The sequence below is a fragment of the Asterias amurensis genome, chromosome 10, assembly GCF_032118995.1.
Source record: "Asterias amurensis chromosome 10, ASM3211899v1".
Lineage (NCBI taxonomy): Eukaryota > Metazoa > Echinodermata > Asteroidea > Forcipulatida > Asteriidae > Asterias > Asterias amurensis.
Genome location: NC_092657.1, coordinates 19,515,675 through 19,539,498, shown reverse-complemented (window position 1 = coordinate 19,539,498; position 23,824 = coordinate 19,515,675). Strand labels below are relative to the sequence as shown.

Genomic DNA, 23,824 nt, shown 5'->3' with positions numbered 1-23,824 from the left:
AAGTGCATGGTCTTTGACAATTACCAATAGTGTCCAGTGTCTTTAAAGGCTAAACATTTTTTTGTTAGTTGTCGGCTTAGCTTCTATTTTGTGATTGAACAGTCCACATACCACGGTTTTGTTTACCTGTTTAAGTCTGAGCTGAATAGATAATAAATTTGATGGATATTTGTACCAATAATACGAGTCTGCGTTGACTTATCATTTGATTGTCAAGGGACATTGCAAATTCCATCCTCAATTTTTTTTAGCCACGAGGTGGAGATTGGCGGCGTATTTTGATTTCAGTCTTTGCAATACGAGAACCATTCCATTCAGTAGCTCTAATAACTCGTTTGTATGGACCCATAGTATCTCCAGGTTGGATATATTCAGCATTAAGGTTATTGTCTACACCAGGTATACCAGAGCATTTATTAAACCACCATCCCCCTTCACTATTCAGACTTGGGCAGTTTGTTTCGTTTTGGTTATTATCTGTGTGATGGTGAATGATGAAGGCTTGATTGTTGGCAGTCTCAAGAATATCATCTGGAAAACATAAGAAAGTACAAAATAATCAACATTCATAAATACCTCAGACAGTTTGGCTTTTCCTATTGGCGGAGAACATTTCACGTGGGGTGTTTAAACAGTCGATAAATGCATAGCTAGAACTGTTTTTAACAGGTCGTTGTCGAGTAGCATTCGTCTGGGTAAGCCATATGCTATCAGAAAACTGCCTCAAAGAAACGCAACGCACAGTCACGACCGGTTTAAAACAGCCGTTGAAGAACTCGTCATCACTCATTTATTCCCTTACTAACATTGTGATGCTCTTTTAATTAAAAACGTTTAAATGTGCGGTAAGCTTTTATTTGCGTATTCAAAAACAAAAAACTGCAAGCGTGTTCTAGAATATAGTTAAATTAAAAAGTGTGCACGCGTCTATGTCACCATCAAACACTGTTTCAAACTTGTTTAAAGATTATGGAAAGGTTTACGGTAACACCATGTAATGACTATCTCTAAATGAGTTGAGGTGGTTCTGAAAAGAACCGTTGGTTTCAACTCGACGTTTCGATCAGTATGCTCTGATGATCTACTTTAAAGGTTTGTTTTACACAAGTTTTTTATATTTTTTTTTTAAATTTTTTTTTTATTACGATTAAAGGCAAACCACAACCAAAAGGCAAATTAAAACGGCGGTTCGACTTGAAATTCTGTTATTTTAAAAGTGAATTAGGACGCGTCTATGGCTCCACCACACACTGTGTCAAACTTCTAAACACTTTAACCGTTTGTTTTACAAATGTTTTTTAGATCGTTTGTTTTTATTTATACATTACGATTAAAGGCAAACCAAATAGTAAAACAAAGTCGGCGGTTGAACTTGAAATTTTGTTATGTTACTAAAACCGAGAAACTTACTTCTGCATCCAATGAGTTCAATGCTTACAGCTGGATATCCGACGTCTGTTTGAGTCACACGGATGAAGCGTGCTCGGATCGGCTCTTCAAAAGGGTTCTTTACCGGTGCGGTTTGATTCGTGTTACCATGGAATATCTGTAGCATAGGAAATAGAACACCATGATCAAGGCTAATTTTGGTTTATTTCAACATTTGACTTGAAAACAATTCGTTTTAAATGCAAAGTAATACACAATGAAATGTTCATAATGTTGCAATGTTCCTTGTACGTACGAGTTTCTGGGATTACCGATTGTCTCTGTTTAAAACAAGTTGAGAAACAAGTCCACCAGAATAAAATAGTAAATTTGAAGAACCATTTTGTTTGTGCAATGACGAAACCATTAAGTTACCTGAGGTTCTCCTTCAGGTGCTCCCTTGTGGCTAACAGAGACCCAGGTAACGTTGTCAAGGCTGTATTCTACTTGAAATGACGATTCATTTTTCCCTTGAGCTATGACTCCCTCAACTAGAGTTACTAACAGTAGGTCAATTTGAAGAATTGAAGATCCGTCCGGAATGATATGGGCTTCATTAAGAAGGCGTTGTTCACACACCCAGCGTACTGTAAATAAAACACTTGATCGATTATAAGACGGCTTCTCTAAATAATACAAACGGCTCAAACTGGGCTCTGTTTCGTGAGTTAAATAAACCAATTTGTGTTGTTGATCAATGAAGTTTAGAACTACTTACTTCATTAACAAACAACCTGTGAACATTCTAATTTTAAAGGTCACCTAGCTTTTAAGAAATCGCTGATCATCCAGAGCACGTGAAGCAAAAAAGTTCACCAAACATGAATTTTGCCTGTATTATTTAAGAACAATCTTGAGTTTAGAGTTGTGAGTTGCTTAAAAAAGCAAGGAAAAACTCGATCAAATCTGATCACTTTAAACTTATCAGTGTATACTCTGTCAATTGAATGTACCATTTTGATGTTTAACATTCTGTTGTGTTTGATTTGGTTACTTGGTTTTACGTAACACCCAAGCAGATCCTTGTCATTGGATTGGAGGATTGTCCGTCACGTGATAGCAAATAAAAGAACCATTGCACGCTGAGTCACTCATCGTGCTTTTTCGTTCCATCCGAAAAGTACTATTGCACGCTGCAGTGTGCAATAGTATTTTTCGGATGGAACGAAAAAAGCTGAGTAAAAACATCACTGCGTGCGCGTGTCTTTGGTAACGCAGCAGTGTTACTGCAAGGCATATTAGTAAAATTACTAGCGTTCGGCTTCTGCGTGTCTCAAAATAGCTGTACAGAACGCACATTGTGACTGTTGAATCCAACAGGTCGACCCAAAGAGAAACGAGTGTAATTTCACACGTAAAAGTTGTAGGCCTACGCTTTGTTTGTTTTGAAAGTTGTATCTTCCAATCAAAATGACAAAGATCTACTTGGATGAAACGAATAATCAATGTTTTTCATTCGTGCAATAGTGCAAATATTTGCATTCGTTGAAAGCTGGAATGTTCTATTCAACTCAGCTCCGCCTCGTTGAATAGAGCATTCCATCTTTCTACTCATTGCACTCATAAACATTCAATATGTGTATAATATGATATTATTTCACGATCAGATCACTGTTCCATTCGGATAAAATATAACTTTGTTTAAGACAATGTGCATGAAACATCTCGATGGAACCTACCTTTACATCCCAATAGTTCAACACGTATCCATTGAGAGCCATCAGTCTGGTTTAGTATGATGCGGATATAACGAGCAATAATTGGTGGATTGAACATGCTGGTAGCTACCGAGTCTGCTGCGGTGTTTCTTCGCATAATCTGTTCAGAAACAATAAAACAATTCATGTAAGTTAAACTTGTAAATTAACTTAGCCACATTAGACTAGTCAACTTTACACCAACTAATATTCGATTGGCCTGTTGCAACAGAATATTTGAATGGGGGACTTTCGGGACGCTTGGTGGCAGCAGACTTACCAGGTAAAATATCATTGTTGTCGGTAATGTGCGCACGCTCAGAACTATGTGAGCATTAATACTTCACCTGTTAGTCTGCTGCCACCTAGCGTTTCAAAGTCTCACATTCGAGAACATAAGTCTGATTGAAAAAAAATCCTTCACGAATTGTTGGTCTGAAATGCAACCATAGAAGCAAGTGACATTGTGGTTTGACAATCAGCAAGTTGAACAAGATCAAACAGTTTCGTAGTTCTTAGTGTGGGACTAAATTGATTGATAAAATCATTGTTTTATTGATAATCAAACCAGTATTTGAACATACAGTTTTGATTGTAAGACGCAGAAATAACCTTTTCAGAGTGAATATTACAGTTCCTTACCTGTGTTGAATTCTTTGTATGCCACGTGCTCTGGTCATCACTGTACTCTAGCTGGTACTCATAACCTATATCTACACTGGTTCCCTGATCAGATCCCTGCAGCATCATCATTCCCTCCACTATCACTTTAAATCCTAGATCAATCTGTAGCCACGGGTTGATGTCAATAGGATTAGCGCACCAGCCAATAGTATTGTTGTTTGCTGATTGAGTGAGTCGTGCATTGCTTGGTTGACAGTTACCATCTTCCCTCTGCTGTTTACTTGATGCTGTGATTCTGAAGTCTGGAATGCTGCCGTCTCCCATTCCGAGACGATCCAAACAAAACAAGCGTTCTATAGCAGGCAATAATAAAGTCAATATAATAACATACTAATGGGTGTATTGAAGTTCATTCATATCAGTGCATATTTCGATTTCATAATGGTCACAACAATAACTGGCTTGAAAACGAACCCAAATCTGTTTCAGAACAAAACAAGCAAGTCAATATTACACTACCACTAACATAGTTGTAATTAAATTATTGCCACAAGATTGTGTTTTTGCCACTTTGCACTTGATTGTTCTTTGCTTAATCTAAATAAAACTATTATTTATAAATGAACATAGTTAGGCTCATATGCTACGTAAAACACCTTTTAATAAAACGCAACAGTATTAACAGCGATCGTCTATAGTAAAGTTTTCATTTTAACCAAATGAGACCAGGAAGACTGCAGTAGGTGTCCGCTTTAAATATGTGACTTCGACATTATTTTAATATTTCAACAAATGCCAAACAAACCAATAACGTATGGTTATTGTTGTTGTTGCTGTACAAATCAAAAGAATTGATAAATAAATACAATAGGTGTTTTATTGACTTTACCATTACATCCAAGGAGTTCAATACACAGCACTGGACGTTCTCCTTGAAACCCAGTTGGTGTGATGCGGATGTAGCGTGCTCTGATTTCCTCATTGAACATGTTGGTCACTCTGGTGTTATAGTCTGAATTTCCAGGGAATCTCTGGGAAGGAAACATAAACGATGCTCAATGACAACAATAAATCATTAATACCCTAAATTCGTTTGAAGCTCTTCGTCTATTATCAAGGTTGGGATTAATAAGCAATCCGTTACTGCTTACTGTTGCAGTTTCTTTGTTCTCAAAGATGCTGCCACCTGTATACCCTTTGAGAAAAATATGTTAATAAACAATATTAACTGCATAGGCAATTACTTTTTATGGTGTTGATAATATTATGTAATTAACAGTTTTCCGTTTGTATGTATCCATACATACATACAACTAAATATTTACAAAACGCCTTTACATCAAGATCAAAGCGTGTTGTAAAGAGCCAGACCAATTGAAGTATAAATACAACAGATTACATTATTATGATACAAGTGAATTTTTGGAGTTTTTTTTAAGAAATATTTTTATGTATGACGTCACACCTGTGCACTGTCCTTATCAGTCCCTCCTATGAAGCGCATGTCTTGCTCATTGTCACCGTAAGATACGATAAACTCTGTGACCCACCATTTTCTGTCCAAGTTAGCCTGTGTAACAACACCTTGAATCAATACCGGGTGCTTTAGATCCACTTGGAACCATGCACTGTCACTGTCATTCAATGTGGGACACCAGCCACCTTTCACATCTAGCCGTCCGTAAGTGTTCCTGCTGCATTCCTGGTCATCAGTAGACGATGTCGTTATGCTTCCATCAGGGATGGTTTTATCTCCCATTCCAAGCTTCTGCCGACAAACTTCATGAGCTGAGAAAATAAAATACATTTAAAGTGTTTCCATCAAGCCAACCTTAATAGTGAAACCTTTATTGCGAATTTTGGAGCTGGTCGTGTTAACTTCAGAATAGTTTGATTTTAATTAATTTTTATTGAGACATTGATTAACGTTAGAAACGCGTTTATTTTGCCTACAGTACATTCTCAAACTAGTATGTCAGCTTAGGTGTAGTCTAATTGTTTACACTTTGAAGGGGAGTGAGGTATAGTGCAGATACAATATGACTTTTCGACACTTTGTTTCTCCATTTGTATGTTTTGTCATTTACAAAATTGAACTGTGCTCGACTAACAATTGAATACAGTTTGAAATGTCTCAATTGGATGACATTGTGCACTTGGAGAACGTGGTAAGTGGTCAACAGCATACATCAATAAATTACATCACTTACCTCTGAAGCCAACGAGCTCAATACGTAAGTATGGTTTTGAATTCAAGGCTGTTGGTCTGTTGCGGATGCACCGAGTTTGTTATGTCCAGTATTTATATAATGCAAAGTCATGCAATGAGTTTGGTGTGTCTCAATTAAGTGAGTTCTTGTGCAATAAAATTGAATGCGTATTCTTGTTTTTGATGACGAAGCATGAACGTTAAATCCAAGTTCGAACTGTCGGGTGCGTGCACGCTGTCGCAGCGAGTATAAACCGGCTTTAAGCATGCCAATTGAAAACGTTGTGAATGATTGAAACCTCTGCAGCCAAGAAGTTCATTTTTCAACGGGAGTAATTCCGTCTATCATTCCCATCTAGTGTCCACAACATCCAACTAGAACCAAACACAACCAATTTAGTATTTAGTATTTAGTATTTAGTATTTAGTATTTAGTATTTAATATGTGTAGTAACCAAAGATGTTCGAGTATGGACTTTCTCCAACATACTGACACTCAAGACTAGCCGTTAAATATTTAGCATCCGTTTCTTGGTATTTTGGGGGTTTCTTACCATGCGTTAACCTTGCTCTTAACCGTACAATAAGGTGCTTCTTTCGATTGATCTATGGTTGTTTGTCTTGCCAAGTGCTAACCCTTTCTGTACCACCTCCTCACTACCACCTTTAATGCTGATATAGCTGCTCATAAAAGTATTCCTTCAGACAGACAAGCTCATTGCTTTGTCTACGTTGAATCATAATTCACGTCCCATCAAATCGTGTAGTTCAGCTTTAGAAATTGACAAGGGCTTTCTATCATCTGCATAACGACTATTGCTTACAACTTGGTCACTAATATTTTACATCAACTTCAAAATTTGCTGAGGCATTGAGCATCAAGCATTGGGCGTATATCTTAAACGGATACAAATATGTAATACAGCCTTGATGAACCCCCTGCCGAGTATCAAACCAGTCAATGATTGTTAATTTCGCAGGTCGTCAGAGATATAGATTATTGCAGTAATGAATTCTGAGACCCACCTAGTTAGCACCGAGGGTTTACAAGGTACTACGGCGCTTACAGCAGCCACAGCCAGGAACACCGGGACAAACCCCTTCTCTTTTCGATAAGTGCACTGGGTTCTTTTAAATTTACATGCGTTACACAACATATGGGACAAACGCCTTTACGTCCCATCCGAAGGACGAATGGTTAAGTGTCTTGCTGAAGGACACAGTTTTCGCTACAAACTTTGAATATCATTTTTAAGTTAGGTCGTTACTTGTTCAAAAGTTCATGATTTATGGGTTAATAGGCCTAATAATAATAATAATAGTAAACGGTTATTCTAAAGCGCATAATACAATAAAGTCTGTATGCGCTTGGGTGGGTGAACAGGTGTGTTTTAAGTTGCAACTTAAATCGTTCCAGGGTGGGGCAGTTTATGATTTGGTGTGGTACATTGTTCCGTAGTTCGGGTGCAGTAAATTGGAAGGCACGTTGATAAAGAGTCTTTAATGAGGCCCCTTCATAATGTATTTGATATGCAGCATCCGAAACCGAGTGATCTATAATTTTGATTTTGAGAGTTCCATTTCTCTATTTTACTTTACATAAAATAAAATGAGATCTTTAGCAACACTAGTTTAATTCATATAGAGTTGGTAGTGCTCTCGCTCAAACTTTTTCGACAGATTTCCCTATTAAATATCAAAATTGTGCGTTTGGTGATTAAATGATTCACATGACTGCTTTGTGGTCAAACGGTTCACAATAACCTTTCGATAAGAAATATACAGTAATCTATTTATGGACATTTATCTTGAATTAAAAGTTTCGTTTTTGCAAATCCAAGTTTATGTAGATGTTACTTGCAAATCTTTATAATCATGATTATCAACAATCCAGATGAACTTATTTATAGAATTGGATATTCATAAATACCCCAGACAGTTTCGTCACTCCTATTGGTGTCCATTTTGATAACATCCACTGGTTGGCAATATTTTGTTTACTTTTAACTTTAAGATTAGAAGAAAAGGCTAGCATATTAATTCAGGTTAAGTTTTAGGCAATAAGCCTGACATTACGTGGTGATTGACTGAAACAATACCTCTGCATCCAAAGAGTTCAATACGTAGGGCTGGGTTGCCGTTCCAGGCTGTAGGTCTGATGCGTATGTACCGTGCTTGAATAGGCTGCTGGAATATATTGGTAACTGGGGTGTTTCTATCAGTGTTGCCAATGAATGTCTGTAAAAAATAAATGTAAACCAGAGGTGGGAACAATAATAAATACAAATGATAATTAACACTTTGGTTATAAATAATGGTTGTACTGCATTATTGGAGTGTCTATGTTGTTAATGAATATTGGTAACTGGAGCGTAGTTATTGGAGTTACCAGAGAATGTCTGTGAAATGAATCAAAGGAATCAGAGGTGGTCAGGATGATAAATATATTAAGTAATAACAATTGATATATAAATCCTGAATAATGGTTGTACTGCTTTATTGAAGTGTGTTTAGTTTATAAGGAATACATGTTAGGTTGGAGAGTGTCTTTGCTGAGCACTCTTACCTGTGGAGTCGAGGCCCCATTCACGTACAGCCATGCAGTGCCATTAATGCTGTATTGTACCTGGTACTGTGTCACCCACTTATCACGGTATGGACTGCCCTGTGTGATGACGCCCTCAATATGCACAGGATTTATACCCACATCTATTTGGAGCATTGAATCAACGAACAGTCCGTCAGCTGGCCTCCAATAACGGTTCAGGTTCAGTCGTGCATTACTCGGCTGCCAATGTGAATTCCACTGACTAGATGCTGTGATCCTATCATCAGAAATACTCCCGTCTTCCATTCCAAGTTTATGTCCACACTGTATATCAACTGGAACCAAACACATCGCATTAAGCCTTCAATCATTTGTTTTAAATATACATTTATATTTACTTTTTGATGGGTAGGATTAATATTTGCCTGTTTGCATTGTTAACGTTCTTAACCCATTCTGCATTTTTACTTTTTAGCATCTCTATTGTTGAATGTTTATGATTTTTATTGTAAATAATTATAGATTGTTAATATTTTGCCCAAGGGCATTGGCATTGAAAGCCCTAATTCGGCCTACAGTGTTGTTTTGTAAAGCTTTTTAATTCCTGGCAGGTTTCCATGGCTTTTGTTTTGTTATTGTTTGTATTTTGTATGTGTTTTATGCCAAATAAATTAAAATAATAATAATAACAAACTGCTTATAAAAAAGATAGTAAATTTCATTTCAACTTTTGCCAGGAGTCTGGTTTAAAATTTTGTTGTATTTAATGTTAACTGACGATTTTGAAACGTGTCATTTAAAATAACAGATTACCGTAAAAACATCGCCCGTGATTCACAAACAATTAATATTAAACAATTTGTTCCTGTAAAACATTAATGTATCCTTTATTATAATTTGAATCTTAATATAATCAGGGGAGCCTTGGTAATGGTTTTAACAATGCCATGTATTGAATTATATTGAAAAGAAATGATTTGATTTGCTTTTATAAGTACAAAATAATGTTCGCTGTTCAGAAGGACCTACATCCATTAATTAGTGTCCTCAAGTTTTGTTTTAACATCGTTGTTTTTTTTTTATTGTAACTAAATCTTGTACATTCCCCCTGTAAACTGTTATGGTTTTCCCATATTCGGCAATTGGCCGCGATGGAAAATGTATTTGTTTATGATTATAACAAAACATGTCTCTGAAGAAGGTCCGGTTTTGAAAAAAAAAAAAGCTAAGGCCATCTAGCCTACTCAATATATAATATACCAGCGATATGTTAACATACCAGTTGGTTGTACCTCGGAGTGCTCCAGAAACATGGTGTAATCGACAGGTCCGACGTGAAACTGTGTCTTCAGCAAATGACCCGTGACGTTATCTTCATTGGTTAGGTCCAGACGGATTGTCCAGTTCCCTTCAGCATCAGTCAGGTTGTGTAGAATCTCATTGCCAAGCCAGAACTCACCATCCGTTGACCCAAAGCCTTTCTTGTATTCTGTCCAATTGCGGTTGAAATTGACTGATCCATTATAGCGCCGCTGGACAACCTAGAAGATAATAATAAAAGTAGCTCGTGTTTATGTGTATACAAACCGACATTGCGACCTTAAGGAAAAAAGTGTCCACATACACTTCAGACTGACCTTCAACATTAACACTTAATAAAAAAAAAACATCAGTTTTACAAGACGTTTTTTTTTACTTTGTTAAAAACAAATTCCAGTTACATTTTTTTCTCTTATATCGTTGAAGTACTGCTGTGTTTTAGGGATAAATGAAAGCACTGAACTTTCACAACTTGGAAAACGATACAAAATGTATTGCACCCGGTATAATTTTTAAAGAATGTGTGTAGTCAATAAGTGCAAGTCGATATGCAACGCGAAACATATAAGTCAGTGTTCTATTATACAAAGACAGAGTTGTTGGCATTATGTTTGTTCGAGGACCATATGTTAATTAATTGCTTGTTGTGTAATATATTTGAGTTTATATTTGGGAATACATGTTGTCTGCTAAGCAAAATAGGGTTCTAACATTGGATAAACACAAGTTGTACTTACAATCCAGCCGGTATGCTTCGTCATATCACAAAACACTTTAACTCCTTCATCATTCTGGTAGGGATGGATAGTGTAGATACCATCTTCTTTGAACCCAGCATCCAGCAAAGCTTGACAGTCGCTAAATGTATCTGTTGGATTTGACAAGAGAAAATTATATTGAAATTGGCGTTTGTTATGAGTAGGAGTAACATGTATGTCGGTAGTCTGTGCTAGAATGATCCGAACTGACTCGTCACTGGAGTAGTTCGGCGGTCTGGTTCTGAAAACAATATTTTCTAGAATAGTCAAGGGTCAAGGGTTTGAATCCCACTCATGTTGTTTGCCTCTGGAGTGATTGTTTGTCTGTTTTAGTACACGGTGGACTATACACATCGCTGAAGCGCATATGATGTGAGGTTGTATCTTACGCTATTACTTGAGACTTATAGAGCCTTTTGTACTGTATTTAAATAATAACCCTTTAGAGTTCAACAGTTAAACAATAAACTTAAAACAACGTTTTTGCTTACCTTTTTTAGTGGACTGGCATCGATTCCGTTTTGGTACCTGTTTCATGACTTGTGTGACCCAGTGTTGACCAGGAGTATAACCATCAGGTGGTGGTCCAAAATGATGAACTATCATCTTACTCTCACTCAATTCAAGGATTACTAAAGACAAATTAACATTGTATTTTGAATGTATGATTATGTTCTAGTTGAAATTCTTTACATTCACTTAAATGGATGATTGGACTTTCTACACAGTATACGATCACCACTCATCACTCGGGGTTGCCTTTGTCTGTTTATGTTCCCAACATTAAGTATTTAATATTAGGGTTTTCCATGAACCGTGTTAACTGTAAGACACGACTGTAAGCGGTCATGACATGCTTGAATGCGGGACTTACCTCCATTACAAGCCCTTGTTGCTCCTCACAAATAAACCAAATTTAAACGAGACTTACTAGCAACATTTCTGTCAACATTGGTATGGTCCGCAAGCATATCAATGCACACGTTGCAGAACATTGGCTTGCTTGTGTTTAAGGCGATGGATGGTCATTATCTTGTGTACATGTATACGTGATTTTATGGAGCTACATATACGAGAAACCTACACTCCGCAGACAAATTTCTGCATGACAACATTTATTTGTTCAAAACATGTAATTATATTTTCATGACATGTATTTTTATTTTCAATACATGTAATTACATTTTCATTACATGTATTTATATTTCCAATGCATGTATTTATATTTTCAACACATGTACATGTAGTTGTTGCCCCACCGGGTTGGCCGACCGCGCAATATGGCAGAGCTCCGTGTGAAAACAAATACATAAATAAATGTAAAAACATGTATTGAAAATATAAATACATGTAATGTAAATATGATTACATGTATTGAAAATATAAATACATGTAATGAAAATATAATTCAATGTTTTGAAAATTTAAATACAAGTAATGAAAATAATCATTACATGTATTGAAAGTATAACTACAATGTAATGAAAATAAATTGTGGCTAGAAATATTGAAACACTCAGACATAGGTTAGTTTTACAATACAACTTGATAACTCAGTTGGTAAGACAGTTCGGAGTGCAAATTCAAAGTTGGTAAGTAACCATGTTAACAACAGGCAAAATGTTTGGTGGTCATTTCTGTGGTATAATTAAAGTTTGTTTGAAACTATTGGATAATTCAAAACTACTTATAAGAAGGCAGGCATGTCTAAATTTTTTACTTGATTTGTCTAGTTCCAGACAATAGGGCGTCGGAGAGAGCAAATTGACATCAATAACCGTTGCTGACGTGTCATTTAACTTTACTGGAGCGAACTTCAGTAAATGAATCCATGACGGTTAGGATATTGATCAAGGGAGAGATACTTTTATCACGAGAAGGTGTGTGAATCAAATTGAACATTTATTGTGTAGAGAGCAAACAGATACCGTTACTGACGTGTAACTTGAGGCTACTGAAGCACTAGTTCAGAAATCATTGGGGCTAGAAATATTGATAGAAAAGTGAAAGAGTTCTCATGCGACGAGTGTGTGCATCAAAGCGATATTAACAAACAGAAAAGTCAAGAGTCTTGAAGAGCGATATTGATCTACCGGTAGCGGTTGATGTATAATTTATTTGATGCAACCCGAGAAACACTTGGTTGAATATGTGACAAGATAACTAGTTTGGAATTTGAACCTGCCACTTATTTGTGGCTGATAAACCGAAAGTCAGTGGTTCAAATCCCGTTCTTAAAACCAAGGAAAAGAAAGAGTCAAATACTATGTTTGCAAAAGACTTTACATTAGAGTGGTTGATGTCTATGTTGAAACATGAGAAGCTGTTGGGTAAACCAAGCTTCAAACTCCTGTATCGTTTGTTATATAATTCTTTACGCTGCTGTTATTGCACTGTGTGAATTTTACAGATATTGGTTCAACAAGGGCATACTAATGGAACACGACTTTCATAACAAAAAGCGATTTCTGAAGTTAAGTTATAAACATATAAAACTCTCTAGTAGTTCGAGCATCTGATTGGTTGATTAGCGCGTAGTGGAAGATAATTATAAGTTAACACACAAGCGCGAGTGGAATACCGAAAAATATAGCGCTTCTGCGTCCCATATCCAACGAAGCCGAAATACGCACTGTGTAATAAAAACAGAGGAAGGAGGATATAAAACAGAGGCCGTAGATTATATATTTATCCCCCTAGTAGTTCGAGCATCTGATTGGTGGATCAGCGCGTACTGGAAGATAAAACAAATTAATTTGCAAGCAGACTAAAGTTCATTGGGATTTCTAACTGGAACTAACTGGCTTACATACAAATGTTCTATCAATTGGGCAACTTAGTCATGGTTTGATAATCTCATTAACGTGATTTGCAAATAAACTTGTAACAATGACAATTTGAGTGTACCCATGCAGTTAAATCGTTATGGTGTAAATGCTTAAGAACATTAAGTAAAGTGGAATTTATTCAATCGGGAATACCGACATTGGCGAAGAAGTTAGACTACCAACAATTGCTTGATTGGCTAAGTTGGTAAGGACCTTCATGTCAATTCCAAAGTCAAAGGTTCAAATCCGGTAACACAATCTGGCAGAGAGTTAGTTGGAAAGTAGTATTTTATTTCTAGACTTGTAATAGTTCAGACTAGAAAGGTAAATTGGGAACCGGTCTGGGTTTATAGCGCTTTCAGTATATCCGGTACCTGAAGCTATGGCTTCGTATAGGTATTAAGCAATTTTACTATAAAACCCGATGCTGACGTGTCATTAAAAAAAAAAAACTACTGATGCAACTGTTAAATAATTGTGGCTAGAAATATTGATACACAGAGAGACAAATTAATCAAGCGAGGAGCGGGTGGTGCCAAGTGAACATACCATCTAGAATGGTGAAGAACCTTGACGAGTGGTATTGATCTACATGTTGTCAGTAGATGTTTATGATGCAACAGGGGTGACTATTGGGCCAACATCCGTACTTACTCCTTGTAAAATATTTTGTACTTTGTTATATTAAACACATTTGTGTTTTTACAGATTTATTTGAAGATAGAGGTAATACTTTAATGTGCTATTCTTTCTAGTTTAAATGAAAAGCTTTTTTCTTCTTCTTTAAAAACAAGGCCAAACGCAGAAACATCCAAAGAGAGTTGTAATATGTTCGTGTATTTATTTTTATTTTTAATAATCGCTCAAGCGTTCGTTTTCAATTGTACTCATTGGTACTTATTGATGTTAGACCTATAGTCTAGACCAGATTTAAGAACAAAAAGGCTCTTGTTAATGGAGTGAGCAGCATTTACCCAATTCTGGGGTGCTGAATTCGAAAATCGGGGATACCAAGCCGAATTTAAGGTGACTTATCGACGAATTCAACAAAACTATTAAAAATATGAAACATGCAAAACATCCATGACGGCTAGGAATATTGATCAAAGGAAAGATACTTTTATCACGAGAAGGTGTGTAAATCAAAGTGAATATTTATTGTGCAGAGAGCAAACAGATACCGTTACTGACGTGTAACTTGAGGCTACTGATGCACTAGTTCATAAATCATTGGGGCTAGAAATATTGATAGAAAAGTGAAAGAGTTTTCATGCGACGAGTGTGTGCATCAAAGCGATATTAACAAACAGAAAAGTCAAGAATCTTAAAGAGGGATATTGATCTACCGGTAGCGGTTGATGTATAATTTATTTGATGCAACCCAAGAAACACTTGGTTAAATATGTGACAAGATAACTAGTTTGAAATTTGAACCTGTCACTTATTTGTGGCTGACAAACCGAAAGTCAGTGGTTCAAATCCCGTTCTTAAAACCAAAGAAAAGGAAGAGTCATAAACTATGTTTGCAAAAGACTTTACTTGTAGTCGTTGATGTCTATGTTGAAACATAAGAAGCTGTTGGGTAAACCAATCTTCAAACTCCTATATCATTTGTTATATTACGCTGCTGTTATTGTACTGTGTGATTTTACAGATATTGGTTCTACAAGGGCAAATTAATGGAACACGACTTTCATAACAAAAATCGACTTCTGAAGTAAAGTTAATACTTTCTAGTAGTTCGAGCATCTGATTGGTGGATTAGCGCGTAGTGGAAGATAATATATGTTATCACACAAGCGCGATCGAAATACGGAAAATTATAGCGCTTCTGCTTCCCATATCCAACGAAGCCGAAATACGCACTGTGTAATAAAAACAGAGGAGGTAGGATATAAAACAGAGGACGTAGATTATGTATTTATCCCCCTAGTAGTTCGAGCATCTGATTGGTGGATCAGCGCGTACTGGAAGATAAAACAAATTAATATGCAAGCAGACTAAAGTTCATTGGGATTTCTAACTGGAACTAACTGGCTTACATATATGTGTTCTATCAATTGGGCAACTTAGTCATGGGTTGATAATCTCATTAACGTGGTTTGCAAATAAACTTGTAACAATGACAATTTGAGTGTACCCATGCAGTTAAATCGTTATGGTGTAAATGCTTAAGAACATTAAGTAAAGTGGAATTTATTCAATCGGGAATACCGACATTGGCGAAGAAGTTAGACTACCAACAATTGCTTGATTAGCTAAGTTGGTAAGGACCTTCATGTCAATTCCAAAGTCAAAGGTTCAAATCAGGTATCACAATCTGGCAGAGAGTTAGTTGGAAAGTAGTATTTTATTTCTAGACTTGTAATAGTTCAGACTAGAAAGGTAAATTGGGAACCGGTCTGGGTTTATAGTGCTTTCAGTATCTCCGGTACCTGAAGCTATGGCTTCGTATAGGTATTAAGCAGTTTTACTATAAAACCCGATGCTGACGTGTCATTAAAAAAAAAAAACTACTGATGCAACTGTTAAATAATTGTGGCTAGAAATATTGATACACAGAGAGACAAATTAATCAAGCGAGGAGCGGGTGGTGCCAAGTGAACATAACATCTAGAATGGTGAAGAACCTTGACGAGTGGTATTGATCTACAGGTTGTCAGTAGATGTTTATGATGCAACAGGGGTGACTATTGGGCCAACATCCGTACTTACTCCTTGTAAAATATTTTGTACTTTGTTATATTAAACACATTTGTGTTTTTACAGATTTATTTGAAGAGAGAGGTAATACTTTAATGTGCTATTCTTTCTAGTTTAAATGAAAAGCTTTTTTCTTCTTCTTTAAAAACAAGGCCAAACGCAGAAACATCCAAAGAGAGTTGTAATATGTTCGTGTATTTATTTTTATTTTTAATAATCGCTCAAGCGTTCGTTTTCAATTGTACTCATTGGTACTTATTGATGTTAGACCTATAGTCTAGACCAGATTTAAGAACAAAAAGGCTCTTGTTAATGGAGTGAGCAGCATTTACCCAATTCTGGGGTGCTGAATTCGAAAATCGGGGATACCAAGCCGAATTTAAGGTGACTTATCGACGAATTCAACAAAACTATTAAAAATATGAAACATGCAAAACATCCATGACGGCTAGGAATATTGATCAAAGGAAAGATACTTTTATCACGAGAAGGTGTGTAAATCAAAGTGAATATTTATTGTGCAGAGAGCAAACAGATACCGTTACTGACGTGTAACTTGAGGCTACTGATGCACTAGTTCATAAATCATTGGGGCTAGAAATATTGATAGAAAAGTGAAAGAGTTCTCATGCGACGAGTGTGTGCATCAAAGCGATATTAACAAACAGAAAAGTCAAGAATCTTAAAGAGGGATATTGATCTACCGGTAGCGGTTGATGTATAATTTATTTGATGCAACCCAAGAAACACTTGGTTAAATATGTGACAAGATAACTAGTTTGAAATTTGAACCTGTCACTTATTTGTGGCTGACAAACCGAAAGTCAGTGGTTCAAATCCCGTTCTTAAAACCAAGGAAAAGAAAGAGTCAAATACTATGTTTGCAAAAGACTTTACATTATAGTGGTTGATGTCTGTGTTGAAACACGAGAAGCTGTTGGGTAGACCAATCTTTAAACTCCCGTATAATTTGTTATATAATTCTTTACGCTGCTGTTATTGCACTGTGTGAATTTTACAGATATTGGTTCTACAAGGGCATACTAATAGAACACGACTTTCATAACAAAAAGCGATTTCTGAAGTTAAGTTATAAACATATAAAACTCTCTAGTAGTTCGAGCATCTGATTGGTTGATTAGCGCGTAGTGGAAGATAATTATAAGTTAACACACAAGCGCGAGTGGAATACGGAAAAATATAGCGCTTCTGCGTCCCATATCCAACGAAGCCGAAATACGCACTGTGTAATAAAAACAGAGGAAGGAGGATATAAAACAGAGGCCGTAGATTATATATTTATCCCCCTAGTAGTTCGAGCATCTGATTGGTGGATCAGCGCGTACTGGAAGATAAAACAAATTAATTTGCAAGCAGACTAAAGTTCATTGGGATTTCTAACTGGAACTAACTGGCTTACATACAAATGTTCTATCAATTGGGCAACTTAGTCATGGTTTGATAATCTCATTAACGTGATTTGCAAATAAACTTGTAACAATGACAATTTGAGTGTACCCATGCAGTTAAATCGTTATGGTGTAAATACTTAAGAACATTAAGTAAAGTGGAATTTATTCAATCGGGAATACCGACATTGGAAAAGAAGTTAGACTACCAACAACTGCTTGATTGGCTAAGTTGGTAAGGACCTTCATGTCAATTCCAAAGTCAAAGGTTCAAATCCGGTAACACAATCTGGCAGAGAGTTAGTTGGAAAGTAGTATTTTATTTCTAGACTTGTAATAGTTCAGACTAGAAAGGTAAATTGGGAACCGGTCTGGGTTTATAGCGCTTTCAGTATATCCGGTACCTGAAGCTATAGCTTCGTATAGGTATTAAGCAATTTTACTATAAAACCCGATGCTGACGTGTCATTAAAAAAAAAAAAACTACTGATGCAACTGTTAAATAATTGTGGCTAGAAATATTGATACACAGAGAGACAAATTAATCAAGCGAGGAGCGGGTGGTGCCAAGTGAACATAACATCTAGAATGGTGAAGAACCTTGACGAGTGGTATTGATCTACAGGTTGTCAGTAGATGTTTATGATGCAACAGGGGTGACTATTGGGCCAACATCCGTACTTACTCCTTGTAAAATATTTTGTACTTTGTTATATTAAACACATTTGTGTTTTTACAGATTTATTTGAAGATAGAGGTAATACTTTAATGTGCTATTCTTTCTAGTTTAAATGAAAAGCTTTTTTCTTCTTCTTTAAAAACAAGGCCAAACGCAGAAACATCCAAAGAGAGTTGTAATATGTTCGTGTATTTATTTTTATTTTTAATAATCGCTCAAGCGTTCGTTTTCAATTGTACTCATTGGTACTTATTGATGTTAGACCTATAGTCTAGACCAGATTTAAGAACAAAAAGGCTCTTGTTAATGGAGTGAGCAGCATTTACCCAATTCTGGGGTGCTGAATCCGAAAATCGGGGATACCAAGCCGAATTTAAGGTGACTTATCGACGAATTCAACAAAACTATTAAAAATATGAAACATGCAAAACATCCATGACGGCTAGGAATATTGATCAAAGGAAAGATACTTTTATCACGAGAAGGTGTGTAAATCAAAGTGAATATTTATTGTGCAGAGAGCAAACAGATACCGTTACTGACGTGTAACTTGAGGCTACTGATGCACTAGTTCATAAATCATTGGGGCTAGAAATATTGATAGAAAAGTGAAAGAGTTCTCATGCGACGAGTGTGTGCATCAAAGCGATATTAACAAACAGAAAAGTCAAGAATCTTAAAGAGGGATATTGATCTACCGGTAGCGGTTGATGTATAATTTATTTGATGCAACCCAAGAAACACTTGGTTAAATATGTGACAAGATAACTAGTTTGAAATTTGAACCTGTCACTTATTTGTGGCTGACAAACCGAAAGTCAGTGGTTCAAATCCCGTTCTTAAAACCAAGGAAAAGAAAGAGTAAAATACTATGTTTGCAAAAGACTTTTACATTATAGTGGTTGATGTCTATGTTGAAACATGAGAAGCTGTTGGGTAAACCAATCTTCAAACTCCCGTATGATTTGTTATATAATTCTTTACGCTGCTGTTATTGCACTGTGTGAATTTTACAGATATTGGTTCTACAAGGGCATACTAATGGAACACGACTTTCATAACAAAAAGCGATTTCTGAAGTTATGTTATAAACATATAAAACTCTCTAGTAGTTCGAGCATCTGATTGGTTGATTAGCGCGTAGTGGAAGATAATTATAAGTTAACACATAAGCGCGAGTGGAATACGGAAAAATATAGCGCTTCTGCGTCCCATATCCAACGAAGCCGAAATACGCACTGTGTAATAAAAACAGAGGAAGTAGGATATACAACAGAGGTCGTAGATTATGTATTTACCCCCCTAGTAGTTCGAGCATCTGATTGATGGATCAGCGCGTACTGGAAGATAAAACAGATTAATATGCAAGCAGACTAAAGTTCATTGGGATTTCTAACTGGAACTAATTGGCTTACATACAGGTGTTCTATCAATTGGGCAACTTAGTCATGGGTTGATAATCTCATTAACCTGGTTTGCAAATAAACTTGTAACAATGACAATTTGAGTGTACCCATGCAGTTAAATCGTTATGGTGTAAATGCTTAAGAACATTAGGTAAAGTGGAATTTATTCAATCGGGAATACCGACATTGGCGAAGAAGTTAGACTACCAACAACTGCTTGATTGGCTAAGTTGGTTAGGACCTTTATTTCAATTCCAAAAACAAAGGTTCAAATCAGGTAACACAATCTGGCAGAGAGTTAGTAGGAAGTAGTATTTTATTTCTAGACTTGTAATAGTTCAGACTAGAAAAGTAAATTGGGAACCGATCTGGGTTTATAGCGCTTTCAGTATTGTATCTCCGGTACCTGAAGCTATGGCTTCGTATCGGTATTAAGCAATTTTACTATAATACCCGATGCTGACGTGTCATTTAAAAAAAAAATATATATATATACTGATGCTGCAACTGTTTAATTGTGGCTAGAAGTATTGATACACAGAGAGACAAATTAATCAAGCCAAGAGCGGGTGGTGCCAAGTGAACATAACATCTAGAATGGTGAAAAACCTTGACGAGTGGTATTGATCTACAGGTTGTTGATGCAACAGGAGTGACTATATTGGGCCAACCTCCTTGTATAATATTTTGTACTTTGTTATATTAAACAATAAATTGTTTTGTTTTTACAGATTTATTTGAAGAGAGAGGTAATAGTTTAGTGTACTATTCTTTCTAGTTTAAATGAAGTTTTTTTTCTTCTTTTAAAACAAGGCCAAACGCAGAAACATCCAAAGAGAGTTGTAATATGTTCGTGTATTTATTTTTATTTTTAATAATCGCTCAAGCGTTCGTTTTCAATTGTACTCATTGGTACTTATTGATGTTAGACCTATAGTCTAGACCAGATTTAAGAACAAAGAGGCTCTTGTTAATGGAGTGAGCAGCATTTACCCAATTCTGGGGTGCTGAATCCGAAAATCGGGGATACGAAGCCGAACTTAAGGTGACTTATCGACGAATTCAACAAAACTATTAAAAATATAAAACATGCAAAACATCCATGACGGCTAGGAATGTTCATCAAAGGAAAGATACTTTTATTACGAGAAGGTGTGTGAATCAAAGTGCATTTATTGTGTAGAGAGCAAACAGATACCGTTACTGACGTGTAATTTGAGGCTACTGAAGCACTAGTTCAGAAATCATTGGGGCTAGAAATATTGATATAAAAGTGAGAGAGTTCTCATGCGACGAGTGTGTGCATCAAAGCGATATTAACAAACAGAAAAGTCAAGAATCTTGAAGAGCGATATTGATCTAAAAAAATAATGAGTAAAACAAAAATATGCGATAGACTGTACATGTCATGTAGTTGGTTGATGTTTATGTTGAAACATTAGAAGCTCTTGGGTGAACCAGTCCTCTTACTCCTGTAATTTGTTATATTATTTTTTATTTAGTTATAAGTGTTGTAAGCCCATTCGCTAGCATATTTTCTCCCTAGTGTGAGAGTAGCATTTAATGTCCTTATGGTGTAAATGATTATGCTACTCTCACACTTGGGAAAATATGCTAGCGAATGGGCTTACGAATTGAATTATTTGACAGTAGCTCAAACTTCGCAACATTCGCCGTGTTACGTTAGCGTTGGTAACAATTACGGATTGTTCACTGTCATTCCCACCTCTGCGATTGGATGGTGAACATTTTAATTTTGGTCACCCCTCGGTCGTCCCTCGACCTCTCCATACAATAATGACGAATGTTTACCAACGCTTGATAATGCTTTAGCTAATGCCTTACACATAGGCAACGAACGTTGCGCACGTCGCGACTGAGCTTACTAGCAATTTCAAACAAATAAAGTGATTGCTAGCGAATGTTACGAATGTTTTCGAATGCTTACGAAAGGTCTTACAAACGTTAATAATGTACTTAGGAATGTTAACGAATGTCTTACCATCGTTGCCAATGTCTTGCCATTTTCTGACTAATTTCCGAACAATGGATTACGCGGCCGCGATTGCTATCAATACCGGGCGAATCTCGCTCTGGCCACTTGTTCGTTTGGCAAACAGCAACATCACATTTGTAAGAAAGGGGACCCGCGAAGGTTACAAACGCCTTACAGGTGTATTTACGAACGTTGCCAACGCTTACGCATGCTTTAAAGACGTTAACAATGGCTTACCAATGCTAACGAATGTCGAGGCGAATGACCGTCTTCGCAACATTCGCTGAAATTAACAAACCGGTTTGTAAATAGACCGATCTTCGTAAGGAGATGGGGCGTGACGGGTAACCACTCCGAATTTGTTACGAACGCTTACGAAGACACGGCGAATGTTGCGAAGTATGAGCGATTGTCAAATATTTTCATTCGTAAGCACATTCACCTAATATTATTCGCAACAGTGTAAACAGCATTGGGAAGCGCTTTATAATTTCAGCGAATGTTGCAAAGCTGTCATTCGCCGTAGATTGTCGTAAGCATTGGTAGCCATTAGTAACGTTGGTAAAGCGTGCGTAAGCTTTGGCAACTTTCGTAAGCTATTGTAAGGCATTAGCAATCATTGGCTAACATTGTTTAGCGTTCGTAAAAATTCGTAACATATTGGTACGGACAGGTCGAGGGGTGACGAGAGCGATTGTGAAAATATTCACTGTCAATTCGCAAATTTTGGCCGAATTCACCGCGATTTTCAAACATTCATCTTCTCATCTTCTCTTAAAACCAGAAAGCTATGGGTAGGATGGGCTCATCAGCCATGGGAGGCAATCCACCTAGGAGAAGGTAACTCTGATTTCAAACCCGGGCAGGCGGAACCCGTTAGCCAATACCCTCCAGCTATGGGTTAAATGGTGACACCGTGGCCGGGTGGTTTTCCGGCAGGCTTGACTTGCGTCTTTAGGGCGGATGAGGCTCTTCTGCACCCCAACGGCTGAATGGGCCTGGAGGACGGCGACCCCAGGTTACTACAGCATTGAAGGTAACATGATGACTACACACACGACTGCAAATCCTATACTTCCAGCGGCGGGAGTCCGCAGGAACTTATTAGCAGCTGGCCAAGGTCCTGGCCCTTCTGGGCTCCATGACGACGGGTTCTTAAACCCTTCGGGGAGGGATCAGTCTGACTTCAGAGCCAAGGCTACTGCGCACCTTTTGAAGTGCAAGAAGTCGATAATTCTATCAACGTTTAATGCCTTCACAATAAGAGATGAGTCAAGGTCTGAGGAGATGGCAGCATGTAGCGAGATGTACGGAATTGATGTATTGGGCATTCAGGAGCACCGCCGTGTCCATGAAGACATCAGGTAAAGCAAGACAGGCGGGATGGACTTTATTACCTCATCTGACCGGAGGAACACCAGAAATGCTGGGGTATCCACTCTGTTAGTCCACGAGTTCTTGTAGCAGAGTTTGATGGCAACCCTGTCACAACAATTATTGTATGCTACTTTCCACACAACTGCAGCAGCGAGGCAGATGTCGAGCAATGCTTCAACAATCTCCGAGTTGCTGTTGGGCAGGTGCCAGCGCACAACTTGTTGGCTGTGCTTGGGGATTGGTCAAACCGGAATGGTTAACTTCTAGTCAGTTTTCTCCAAGAAAACAGCCTCCTTGCAGCCAACACCTTGTTCCAGAAGCGAAGAGGCAAACTCTGGACTTTTGAAGACAGAGCCACAGAAGACCGTCGCCAACTGGACTTCATCCTTGTTCGACTGAGGCATACAGCAGCTTCAGGACAGTGGCCTCCGATCACAGGTTGTATCGATGCAAGTTAGGATTAGCCTAAGACAACCCAAGACCACAGCCTTCAAGGAGAAGGTTGATTGGATTTTCCTCCCGTCCTGATCTACAGGCAAAGTACACAGTGGTAGTGCTTAATCGCTTCCATGTGCTTGGGAGTAAACGAGAAGACGAAGGAGAAGGGGAGGAAGAGAACGAGCGAGGAGAGTTAAGAAGAGAAGAGGATGCAACAACTCTTTACCAGCACTTCATCGTGGCCAACTTAGAGGCAAAGAAGAGCTTGCCTAAGGTGAATCGAGTAAAAATAAGCCACAATTCTGATCACCCAGAAGTTGTTGCAGCACGAAAGACAGTTGAGGAACAACATGATGCCTTTATCCGGAGCAAGACTATACAGCTATTGGACGTGTATGAAAGGC

At 37.3% G+C, this 23,824-nt stretch overlaps 1 protein-coding gene across 1 annotated transcript in view; it reads right to left on the bottom strand.

The window, feature by feature from the left end:
- Nucleotides 1-247: 247 nt before the first annotated feature.
- Nucleotides 248-23,824, bottom strand: part of LOC139942983 (uncharacterized) — a 68,198-nt gene continuing 44,621 nt past the window's right edge. Inside the window, exons 2-13 of the mRNA XM_071939798.1 lie at nucleotides 11,076-11,216; nucleotides 10,564-10,694; nucleotides 9,786-10,047; nucleotides 8,525-8,841; nucleotides 8,058-8,196; nucleotides 5,215-5,537; nucleotides 4,639-4,780; nucleotides 3,768-4,102; nucleotides 3,108-3,246; nucleotides 1,804-2,015; nucleotides 1,411-1,546; nucleotides 248-531 (exon numbers count right to left, since the gene is read on the bottom strand). Of these exons, the coding sequence (XP_071795899.1) occupies nucleotides 248-531; nucleotides 1,411-1,546; nucleotides 1,804-2,015; nucleotides 3,108-3,246; nucleotides 3,768-4,102; nucleotides 4,639-4,780; nucleotides 5,215-5,537; nucleotides 8,058-8,196; nucleotides 8,525-8,841; nucleotides 9,786-10,047; nucleotides 10,564-10,694; nucleotides 11,076-11,216 (2,561 nt within the window). The remainder of the gene's footprint in view (nucleotides 532-1,410; nucleotides 1,547-1,803; nucleotides 2,016-3,107; nucleotides 3,247-3,767; nucleotides 4,103-4,638; nucleotides 4,781-5,214; nucleotides 5,538-8,057; nucleotides 8,197-8,524; nucleotides 8,842-9,785; nucleotides 10,048-10,563; nucleotides 10,695-11,075; nucleotides 11,217-23,824) is intronic.